The sequence below is a fragment of the Periophthalmus magnuspinnatus genome, chromosome 15 (genome assembly GCF_009829125.3).
Source record: "Periophthalmus magnuspinnatus isolate fPerMag1 chromosome 15, fPerMag1.2.pri, whole genome shotgun sequence".
NCBI classification, from domain to species: Eukaryota; Metazoa; Chordata; class Actinopteri; order Gobiiformes; family Gobiidae; genus Periophthalmus; species Periophthalmus magnuspinnatus.
Window position 1 is genome coordinate 16,049,191 of NC_047140.1, and position 12,387 is coordinate 16,061,577.

Consider the following 12,387-nt stretch of genomic DNA (forward strand, 5'->3'; position numbering starts at 1 on the left):
GAGAGAGAGAGAAAATGAGAGATGGAGGAAGGCAGAGACAGAGTGATAGAAAGAGTGATAAGTTGAGAGGCTGTTGATTGGATCAGAAAGAGCAGTGAAAACAGCATCAGTTTGAGAGCAGCGCCCTAGTGAGGTGTCAATCATAAACAGAGAGTGAGAGATTCATGCAAAACACGCACTATTTACTTTTTACTCCATCTGAGTAAGAATTCTTTAAAAGCAGCAGGTTTTGTACATTACTAAACCCACAGTATGAAACTTTTTTGCCATAAATAGACTAAAACAAAGGTATATTTTCTTGTTGGTTGTGTTTATTGTACTGAAAAACTTGCAAAAACATGTATCTTTACAGTGAGTGAGCGGGTCTCCATGCATCTCCACAAACCTGACTATTTCTTGACCTGGATGAATGCGTCCTCTTGTTGCTTGTTTCCATGGAAATCTTGTTCTTTTCTACATCAGGGCACAAACCTACCCCCATGAAGACTACATTCCAGAGTATGATTTTAACTTTCTATTTCTAGGTAATCATTTAGGTGATACTGTAGGAGTGCTGAATGTTTTATGGAGAAACGGATGCTGATCACACGCGTATATTTTGAATTTGCCTAAAAATAAGGGTATATTTTATCTTAACTTTTATTTTGGGCTCAGATGTAGTAAGGAAAGACAACATGTATCTGCTAAAAATGAGTCTAGCTGCGTCTAAGAAGGGAATTACAAAGAGTTTGTTACAATCAGATCCACCCACGCAACAAGACTGGATTAAGATTGTGGAGCTCAGTGATGGAAAGAATAACATAATAACACATAACCTCTTTGTCATATGTGAATTCTCATTTTTAATTATTTAGTTTAATATGTTTTACACAGTGATACACATAGCCCTGCACAGTGTTTACTTTATAGCGGAAATGAAAGAAAAATTAGCAGACGCCGGAGCAGATAATTGTGCACCATAACTTTGTCCAAACCAATTTGTCATTCTTTATTGAGTCTTAAAAGTTACCGGAGGATGAATGGATCAATAAAAAAAGTCTATAAACTGGAGATGCATCACGTAAGCAGCAGGTAATGAGTGCTCGGTCTAATGATATTGTAAATAAACACTCTGATAGATGCAATTATAGTCTGGGCAGAGATGTCTTTTCTTATTAAGTAGCATAAGGGGGGAAAAAAGGGAATACAACGTTCACGTGTCTAAATGAGCATCAGAGATAAGAAAACAGCTATTGCTGTTAAGTAGAGATTGACAGTTTTTTTCATGGCCAGTGCTGATACCGATATGCTCTGCCGATATTCTTCTGGTTGATATTTTGAGCAGATTTGGATTATCTCCCCCAAACTTTATGATTTTAATTTATTACAAACTCACCCACTATTCTGTTTCAATACAAACTGGATCAGTCTCCTCTTTGGACTAAAGGGTGCAGATGAAGCTTTATACATATTTTTAGGCAGTTGGTGAGCAAACCAAATATCGGCCTCTGGTGGAGGTCGATAACCGATGCACTAAAAATGCATACATTTCATGGCACCCCAGCAAATAAACAAGGCATTGTCCAACAGTAGTTTTCAAAACCATGAATAAAGTTTAATATACGCTGAGATTTATATATTTTTGACACATAACCTACCCATAAGCCCTCTCAAATGAATAACACAAATGATCCTTGTATTAGATCAATTGTACAGATAAATTGAGAGACATTAACTCTGTGTGAATTTGACCTCCTCTGCGGTTGCCTTTGTTACCACTGCTGACAGAACACGCCTATCCTCTCTGTCCATGAGGTTTGGAGGTGGGGGGTAAATCTGCTCCTTACATCACTGTTCAGGACCCCTCCTCTCCCTCTCCCTTCCCTCTCTCCCAATTTCTCCCCCCTCATCTCCCTCTATCCCCCATGCCAGGCTGAAATTCTCATTACAGAGACAAATGTAGTTTAGGCACTGCAGGGAGTTAACAGAACATCAGAGCGTCTATGGAGAGCAGTGTCTTTGTACTAAATGTGTTTGATTCAGGAGGGAGAAAATGGCCTTTTAAAGAGCTGGCTTATAAACTCTAAACAGTCATTAATTAGATTTCTGACATTTACGGCTTTAATGGATCATCTGTGTATTCAGAAGACAATAGAAAGTTATCATTTGTTTAGGATTAAACTAATTTATATCCTATAGAGCAGTGGCTCTGAACCCTTCAACCCCCAAACATAAAAAACAGGCAAGCCTTGTTTAAGGCTATTGCATTTTCAAATTTTCCCCATATTATCTAGGGATCCCCTGAAAACATTTGCTGATTCAAACCACTGCAGTAGAGCTGGATTGTCAGCATGCCTCACGTAACTTCCCAGTTAGCCTAACTTTAAACTAATAGAGATTTTAATATGTTAAATATTTGAGTTAGGGTTCATTCAAAAGTATTCGTACACTAGTGAGATAAATATATTCACCACAGCGACCCAACAGTTAAGGCTGATACCACATTTATACTTACAGTTGAAACCATTTACATACACCATATAAAAAGACACAGGTGCTTTTTTCTTTCACTGTCTGACATGAAATCAGACAAAACTAAATCACAAAACTAATCACATCTGTTTATCTACCCTGGCACAACTTGCACTATTCAGTTTCCAAACGGCTGACAGCTGTGAAGTCTTCCTTAAATTAACCTTAACTAATGGTTTTGCTTATTGGATGTGTGTTTACTCCACACCTACTCAATTACCAAGATAATGATTAATTAAAAATAAATATGATTGCTCCACACTGATCCAACCTTGAGGTCAGGTGATCTGTGGCATTGGACTTGCATTGTCTTGCATTGAACATATTTCAGCAATATTTCTTTTTAAATGAAAATGTGCTAAACTTATTTTGCCAGTACAATATTATTAATAAACACAGAAGTACATTTATTGAAATTAGCATATAAATGCCATACCTATACAAACTTTGGCAAAACTGAACAAAACCTAAACCACAGGCTAAATTAGATTTTGAGGGGAAAAAATTGTTAAAATTGTATGTCCTCCAGTGCTTTACAAAATGTGAAAAAATATTGATATTCAAACGGAGGACTGCTAAAGCAATATATTTTCTTGTTTTAAGTTGCATTCATCATCTTTATGTAGGCTTTTCTAGCGCATGTGGTTTAAATGTTCTGTTATCAAAAACAACAAACCATCACTTGCATAGAGAGAGAATGTTAAAACCTTATGCCACCTTCATGAATCTGTCCCATCTCTAATTATCTCTCTCCTCCCTCGTCTCCCTGCTCTGACTGATGACCTTTGATCCATCCTGTGTGTGTATGCGACCTATGGGGGTCACAGCCTCTCCATGGGGAGCAGTGATGATTGGAGTAGGACTCGGCTCACTGACCAAACAGACTGTACCTCTGTACAGGCCTAGAGAGTCTAACTATGTCTCTGGATCTGGATGAGATAATACAGTACTATAAACTGTGGAAACTAGTTTTATCAAAACTATAACGGGACCACATGGTCATTTTTATTTTATGTTGAAAATTACATTCTATTGTCCAAAAAAAGTTTTTTTAAATTATCATCTTTGTATCGAATCAAGTATTGAGTATTGAGGCAATTCCTTAGTATCAAAATAAGTTTCAAACTGTTATATTGCAACAACACTAATGGGGACTTGAAATAATTTTGGATCTGTAAACCAGGTTCATGTGTGTGGCTCATTAACTATGGAAATATGATGAGTACTGATACATGAGCTTAGCCTGGAGCTAAAAATATAGCAATACAAAACAAATTTATTCACATGCCTGGCTTTTGAGCTAAGGCACTTTTGTGGAGCAGCCCTCAGGTTTTGATTTTAGGCTTTGGTTCAGATATAGACCTGTATTTTCAAGCACATGGACTCACATTGTTGGCGTGAGAGAGTTTTCTGCAGTACATTCACAGAACAGTACACTAGAGCCAGTGGGAAGCAATCTGCTCATGGCTGGTTCAACATTTGGCCCGAGGCTTCGAGGAGGAGACACCACAGTCCAAGTCCAAGTCTGGGATTTTCTGTGGACTGGGTCTGGACCTGAGGGCTGTGTGCAGAAACAGAAGACATCACTGAAACTTAAGCTTTGACAAATGTGGTAAATCCAGGCAGCACATCCCAAGAGACTGTGAACGGATCTTATTCGCTCTGTGTTTTGAGAATTTGTCTCTGCGGAATTAGTATTTTCGAGGAGTTGTTTCACTTTGACAATTTCTTTGGTTGGAAGCTTTTTGGAAACAAAATCTGGGAAGTTGCACAAAATCCCGGAGGAACTTTCTACAGTTAGAACTATATCTTGAATGTAGAAATTGTGGGGCAGTTTGTTCCCTTAATGTACAAGAATTCACATTAAAATTATCACAAATATGTCCACAACTAACTGTTACTGTTCTTTCTTTAAAGGTGCATTATGTTACTTTACTGGTGGAGGGTCTGCCACCTGCTTGTCTCCATGAAGATCACATTGCTTTGCCTGAAATCTTCGCAGCATAGCATTAAACTGGTCATTAATTCACTCACAGATGTTTATATTGCTTAGAAAGTACGTTGTGAGTCGGCTTCCCTCTCCACAGATATGACCTGTGATTTGGCCTGTGGAATGCCATACTGTGGAACATTCCAAGCAAAACAATATCATCTTCATGGAAACAAGCTGGTGGCAGAAAAAAAAATTACATATTGGAAATCATGTCATCTTTCTCCATTTTAGTAGCATCTGCAAGCACAAATGAAGTTCATACAAAGTCATTATCGTTATTGTTTCTGAAATTCTAAAGTTAGTGCAAATGAAAAGGGTAAATGCATTTTTCTTGCTGATCTAAGTCACAGTTGGTAACAATTTCGACAATCATCACTTCATTTCACAGTGTAACACGTGGGGATTTAGTGTGATGCCTTTATCTATATCAGGAACATGTGATAATGTGTTAAAGCACAAGTGTCTGGGGGTTTACATTTGCGTCCAACATATCATTATTTATCATTGACTCATAAGTCTACTTTGAGCTCGACTTGAGACCTTTCTTAGTCCTGGTTTAGTTCTTGTTCTGATTCACTTTTGTTGTGAATCAGGATTGCTTGGCAGTGGCTCAGTAGTAAGAGCATTTACCCACCAACTTAAAGGTCAGTGGGTAGATGCCAGATATGAGCACGTGTTGTGGTTTTGTCCTTGAGCAAGACACTTCACACGCCTTGCTTATATGTGAATGGGTGATGGGTGGTGGATGGAGAGGCTGATGGCTGAAGGCACAGATGGGCAGCCACACATTTGTTGGTCTACTCCAGGGCAGTCGTGACCACAGCGCACATGATTTTAGAGCAACTATTTGAAAAGCAATGTATGAGACTAATGTATTATTATTTCAGTTCATTTTAAATCTGGTTTAAGTGGTTTTAGTGAACTCTGGTCAAATCTTTTTCACATTTCTGTAAGTTTAAATGGCTCACTTCTTGTTCATTCATTCAGTTCTTTCTTAGTCCTAGTTTAATCCTGGTTTAGTTGTTGTTTTGTTCCGGTTTAGTCCTGGTTTAGGTCTTGTTTAGTCCTGGCTTAGTTCATGTTTAGTCCTGGTTCAGTCCTTGTTCTGTCCTGGTTTAGTCTTAGATCAGTTCTGGTTTAGTCCTGGTGTACTTCATGTATAGTTCTGGTTCAGTACTTGTTCTGTCCTGGTTTCTCCTGGTGGATACATTGTACATGTCAAAGGGAACGTCTCTAGAGGCTGTTGTCTTCGGGTGGAAAATGACCTCCTCCATTCACCCTTGCACATACACCACATCAATATTGGAACTAAACTGGGACCAAACCAGGTCTTAAACAGGACCAATCCAAGTCTACATCAGGTCTAAATCTGGATCAGACCCGGACTAAACCATGAGTAGTTTGAGACACAGTAGTTTTGATGTGACCAGAGAACAGAGGAGATTGAACCAGAGATAGGCATTGATGGGGTGGGGGGTGTTTGGGGGGCACAGGGCTCCAGGGACTCTCCTCCTGTCCACTTTAATACAGGTCAATGCCTCTACAGTCAGTATTCTCCTGATACGTGTGACTCTGCTCTGTCTGCTTCTCTTCTGTCTGTGGGACAGTGAACTGTTTTATGCATGAGATCTTAAAGTCATGGCTAGAATGTGAGACCACAAGATAAGATGAGAAAGAAATGGAAGACGGTATATGTTCATCTTTTCTTAGGATGCAATGGAAATGTGTAAGTAAAGACATTTACCAAGTTAAACAAAGTAAAATATCTTATTAATAAAATAGAAATCAGTTTTGTATTTAAATTCAATTACCAAAAGGCATAAGAACTTCCTGTGTGGAGTTTGTGTTCTCCCTGTATCTGAGTCGGATTGCGTCAAGTGGTGCAGTTTTTATATCAATATGTTGCTTACTTTTGTTAAGCAGTTGGTAATTTGCTTGTAACATTTAGTATACAGTCAAAACAATGTTGCTAACAAAGTGCTATATTTCAGGTGATTTCACATGGAAAATGGAGGAGCTCATTGCTCGTCATCATTTGGAACGAAATCAAGCTTCTCTTACTTCAGATTAATAGAGTTTTGTGTATTGATTGGACAGAAGACACCCCATCTGAGTTATTTTTGTCTATATCTTTGTTAAATTTAAGGAGCTGTTTGTTTTGACCATGCACTTTTCTGATTGACTAATTTTCTTGTCATTTATGCTCATCTAAACTCAGGGAAATAATGAGTAAATAAAGTAAATACAACAAGCGTGGAGTTAGATATTTGTGGGTTTCAGGGAAATAATTCCATCCTTTTTTCTGAGATTTTATGAGGACATTTCCCCACTCAAAAGATATAATATTTTAATTTGAATTGCATTATTGCTTTAACAACTGCGGCTATATCAAATTATTGACACCCATGAAGGTGGAAAAGTATCATGTGTACAGATATTTATAAAAAACTCGACTGTCTACCGACGCTTGGTTGGCCCAAAACTTTTAAAAATTGATTCATGCAAAGACTGAGGTGATACTGTTCAGAACTGACGGTACCCTCACTGATGTGGTACCTCTCAAAAATTATGTCCACAGTCACCAACCTTGGCATCACCATAGACAGCGATTTAAATTTTACAAGCAGATCAATGCCACTTTAAAATCGAGTTTTATCATCTATGGCTTTTATCCAAAGTGAAACCTTTTTTATCTTTGAAACTTTTTGAATAAGTGGTGCATGCTTTTATTTTGTCACGCCTGGACCAGTGTGACACATGTTATGCTTGCATTTCACAAAATGCACTTTACCCACTACAGTTAGTCCAGAATCTTTAACAGGAACCAAAAAACGTGAAGACACATCACCCACTCTTCCTTGCATCTTTACACTGGCTTCCTGTAGATTGATTGATTTTAAGATGTTATTGTTTGTTTTTAAAGCTTTGAATGGACTGGCCCAACAGTGTATCTCAAACGTCATCTAAATTTACCTGCCTGCATGTGCTCTGAGGTTCAAGGGTCAGCTCCAGCTCAGGGTGCCTAAGATGAGACTTAAAACCAGGAAGTGCAGGGCCTTCTCTGTGGCCGTCCCTAAGCTCTGGGACACTTTGCCCCCCACATCTGAACAGCTCCCCTTACTTAGTTTTGCTGGTTTTATTGTTTTAAGACTAGTATGATTAACTGTAATTTTAATCGTACTAGTATATTTTATTATTATATTGTTATTGTCACTGTTGTTACTGTGTATTTGTGCAGCACAACTGTCTGTTTACGAAATGTGCTATATAAATTAAGTGGATTGGTTTGGACTGTCCTTGAGCTGTTATTCATGCTTTTCCTCCCTACTGCCCTCCCCCCTCTCGCTCCTTCTCTCACCCCCTCTCTCCTTCCCTCTCTCTCCTCTTGTAGGACGCTCTGGAGGTCCTGGTGGAGCGCTATGAACAGTCTGAGATCGAGGGTCCGTGTGTGGCCTTTAGGAGAGCAGCGTCGGTGCTGAAGAGTTTGTCCTGGAGCATAGAGAGTGTGAGGAGCATAGAGGGACTACCCTATGTGGGAGACAGCAGCAGGACTGTTATACAGGTGATTATAAAGTACACATGAACAAAAACAATGTCAATGCACGGCATGAGTCCAGAAGAAGTACACTCAAAAATGTACAGTTTATTTGTAAAAGCAAATCTTTCTTTGGTCAAAAACGTCACTATTCTCTAATGGGCTGATTCCACATCATGCAGCTCTGTTGTGCTGCAGCCTGACTCTGACAGATGGTGCAAACCCCTTGCCCCACTAACTCTGCTTGAGTTCGCTGCGCAGGGCTGCGAGCCCATGTGCAGGCCTGACTTTGTGGAATAAAAGTCCACATTTAAGACCAAAATAACTATTTATTCTAAAGCAACAGTGCAGATAACTACTGTGTTAAATGAGATTGCTCATGTCACATCAATTTCCATGTGTTTTGTGTAACAGCTCTCATTCACTACAAGGAGTGTTGTAGTGAATCTGTTTTTTTTTTAGAAAGATACGTCTTTGTGTGTTGGTGCTAATGCCAAATTTAATTATGATTTTATGTTATTTAGCCTTAACATTGAGTGACAAAGACACACCTTTATAAAGCAGAAGATTCCTCCGGTTTTCACCCTCTGATCAGGAGATGCTGTGTGCCATTGTGCACAGACCTTTTGCTGTGATGGCCCCAACTCAGCGGAATCAGCCCTTTAACTTTTCAAGTAAAATCTAAATATGAGCTACATATTTTTAACAGAATTGGTTAAAATTTACTTCACATTTCTGCAACAACAACATGATGTTATAAACCATAAAATAAATGTTTCTATATTTTCAAACACTGCTCCATCTGCTCTATGAGCCTGATGTTTAGAGTAATCACATGTTCTTCAGAGCGCTGTGCTGCAGCCTGTGCCTCTAATGGAGACTGTGGAGATGCTTTGTGTCTTTACATAGTCAATGATTGCTCATTACAAGTCTTTTAAGATCTCCATGGATCATATCTCCAACTGAAACAAACCTGATTCAGCCTGTAGGGAGGTGTAACTGCATCCCATTTTCATCAGACATTCTTTAGAGGAGTTAAACATTGGCTGCAAACAATCTGTCAATAACCTTGTGCTGTAAGCTGGTTTTGTCACTATGTTTGAGTTTTCAAACTCATGAGAATCCATCTTATACACCTCTTGCTGATTTATTCAAGTCCTCAAAGTTTTGGTGCGCAGTAGAGAAAAAACATTTTATTAATGCTTGCTAACATGGTACCAAGCAGTTAGAAGCAGTATAGTGCTACACATTCATTTAGCCAAAAACCATGTTGTTTTAATATCGAAGGATGGCTATTGGCTGCTGTGATTGGCTAAAACTTCACAGGGAGTCCCTCCTTTTCCCAAACGATACTGATGGGAGTCATTCCAGATTGATAATGTGTTGAACTTATGCTTCACGGATCACTCTGGAGTTAATCACTCAACTAATATTTGCATTTTCAAATCCTTGAGGGGCAAACTGTATGATGAAAATGTACTTGGATAACAATGGCAGCTGTAGAAGTTTGTTCTCTGCATTTGGCAAGTCCTTCAAAGCTGCTGCGGCAACCTGTTTTCTGTACGTGTTTAGGTTGATGGGGGAAAATGGAGCACCCATCCAGAAACACAGACAGTACAACTCCACATAAAAAGTTGCGGTACAGTCTGGGACTTGAAGGTGGCACTGTGACCTTCTTAAAGTAATGGTTTACATTTGTATATTTGTATTTCACTTTACAAGCTGGACAAGCCTCTCGAAACGCCACACTGTAGTCATTATTTACTCATTCATTCTTAGGCAAGATGAGTGAAGTGTCTTACCTGACGGCACAACAAGATGAAGTTAGGATGGAAATGCTGATCATCATGTTGATAGGCAAATGCTCGAATTACTGTGCCACTACTGCCCTGCCTACTTGCTTTTCATTTACTTTCAGACTGCCTAGAATCCATGATCTCAAAGTGCACATAAGGCCAAATATAGACTTATTTGAGATGCGAGAAATAGCTGAGATGTCATAAATTTCTTTTTCAAATAGAGGTTATTCATCTGCTTTATTTTTTGCTGATTCAAAGGAAAGAAAAAATCAGCCTGGTCAATATTAAAATCCTTTGCAGTCCTTTGGAGTTCTTGTGTCACTGTCTGGATTCTGCAAACAGACAACAATGGGACCTCATGAGAAAAGCTGATGCCACTTATTTTATTTCCCCATAGATTTTTATTGTTATCAAAAACATGAAGAATCGCTCTCATAAATCACACTGAGGCAGGAGTAGACAAAGTTCTCTATTATAAAGTACAGTTGTGATTCTGGCATTCTTTTGGCGAAGTGTATTATGCAAGTGCATTATCTAGACTTCATTAAAATGTAGTTTCACATATAACATGTCAAGAAAATGTACTGGAATCAAAGAATTTAAGCTTATCCTCTATAGACTGCACTCACGCACTTCTGGTTAGCTAAAATATGTACGTTTAACCAACTTCTTACCCAAGATCGTAGCTTAAAATCTAGAAGCCCGATTGTCATATTGATAAAGAGTGGGTCAAATGCAGAGATCAGTTTTGCAGACTACGGGTGCCTTCTCATATACCCAGGTATGTCTATGGCTCTGATATTGTTTGGTCCAAGTTTAGTTCCAGGTTTAGTCAAAATTTTGATGTGGAAATTTCTGTCACTACCAAATGTGACTGAAATATACAAAGTGGATAACGTTTTGCTCAAAGACACAAGGACAGAATGCACTTTAAAATGAACAATCCTTTAAAGTTGACCCAAATAATACAGTTTTGTTTCTTTCCTCCTAGAAATAGCTATTCTAAGCATCAACAACTAAAAATGAAAAACCTCCTTTACTTCATTGCTTATTTCCTTCAGTTTCTGCAAAAGGAAATTTGTTTTGTCACCAAAGAATTCTGAACTAGGAAATGTAAATTTGGTTTAAAAATATGCTTGTTTACCAAAGTTAAATTTATTCTCACCAAACTGCACTCACCAGTTGAAAGTTTTGAAGTAAACCTTTGCAGAAGAGATGAGCACTCTTCACTCACACATGGGTACACAGCAGACAGCATCTCCAAACCTCGTCTCACTCAGAGAAGATACAAATACAAAAATAGTGGGAGCGGGGGTCAATCATGGAGACTTACTCGGAGCAGTGGTTCAGGACAGGTGTCAAGAAATGTCCAGAAAATGTTTTGACTTTTGGAGGAGGAGGAGGTGAGCAGCGCTGGACTTTCTGACATTTTAGATTTAATGGTATTTTTTTCTTGATGCCCAGGTATTATAAAAACTATAAGAATGACAATTATATTTAATAAAACTATCACTTTATAATAACTACATTTTAATCTGCCTAAGTAAAGCATGAACAAACACTTAATTTATAATGAACAAATGGTTTATTAACTCAAACCTTTAATTACTTAATTAAAGGGAAGGCAAGGCAAGTTTATTGGTATAGCACAATTCATAATTCAAAGTCTGTTACAGAATAAAAAAGACATTAAAATCACAATACAAACAAATCAAAACATTAAAGGAGAAGAGTGCAGAATAAAAACCTTTCAGTCATATGCATATATCTAAACAGAACCATTTTGAGTCTGGATTTAAACATTGTCAAAGTATAGTCTTGACTCTAGGCACCAGCAGGAGGCCCGTCCCTGAGTGTAATATGGTTCATATGGCACTAACATGTTGGAGATGTACTTTGGTGCTAGGCCATGGAGAGACTTGTTCACAAGCAGAGCTGCTTTAAAGTCGGTTCTCTCTTTCTAAGGGGTTAGGAGTTAGGATAAGTATTTAGCTGGAATTATGAATTAAGTTTTTGTTCAGGCTTCATTAAGGCTTATTAAAGTATTATCAAACAATTTAAAACTTCTAATTTCTTTGCATCAGGTAGAATGTATATTACACGCTGTATTGTACTAAGTGCCCCTGTAAAATACCTCAGTTCTTATGGTGTACTAGCTGAAGGACTCCTTGCATCCTCTTCTGAGTTACTTTAAAGTTTTTTCTATAGCTTTTTAGAAATGAAGTTCATTTGCAAAAACAGATAAGTGCTATTTGAAAAAGTCATCAGAGGCTTGTAGTTTACTCTTAGTATAGTAATAGTTTAAAAAAAAAGAATTATTTTACAGCTATCAAAATATGATTCCTTCCCTTGATAAATCCACTATACATTATTGTCATTGATAATATCTCTAGACTATGGTAACAAAAAGAAAAAAAACAACAACAATTATTTGGCAATTTTTCAAAACGGCAATAATTGTTATTTCAATTGACCTTTTCAAATATACAGGAAGATGTAACAGATGTAACTGAAACAATTTGAATTTAGCCCCAAAACTCACCCAAAGT

The 12,387-nt window shown here is 38.0% G+C and overlaps 1 protein-coding gene across 1 annotated transcript in view; it reads left to right on the forward strand.

Moving 5' to 3' along the window:
- The window catches only part of dntt (deoxynucleotidyltransferase, terminal), a 116,086-nt gene that overhangs the window by 17,778 nt on the left and 85,921 nt on the right, over positions 1–12,387 (forward strand). The window contains exon 4 of the mRNA XM_033979790.2: positions 7,896–8,066. Within this exon, the coding sequence (XP_033835681.2) occupies positions 7,896–8,066 (171 nt within the window). The remainder of the gene's footprint in view (positions 1–7,895; positions 8,067–12,387) is intronic.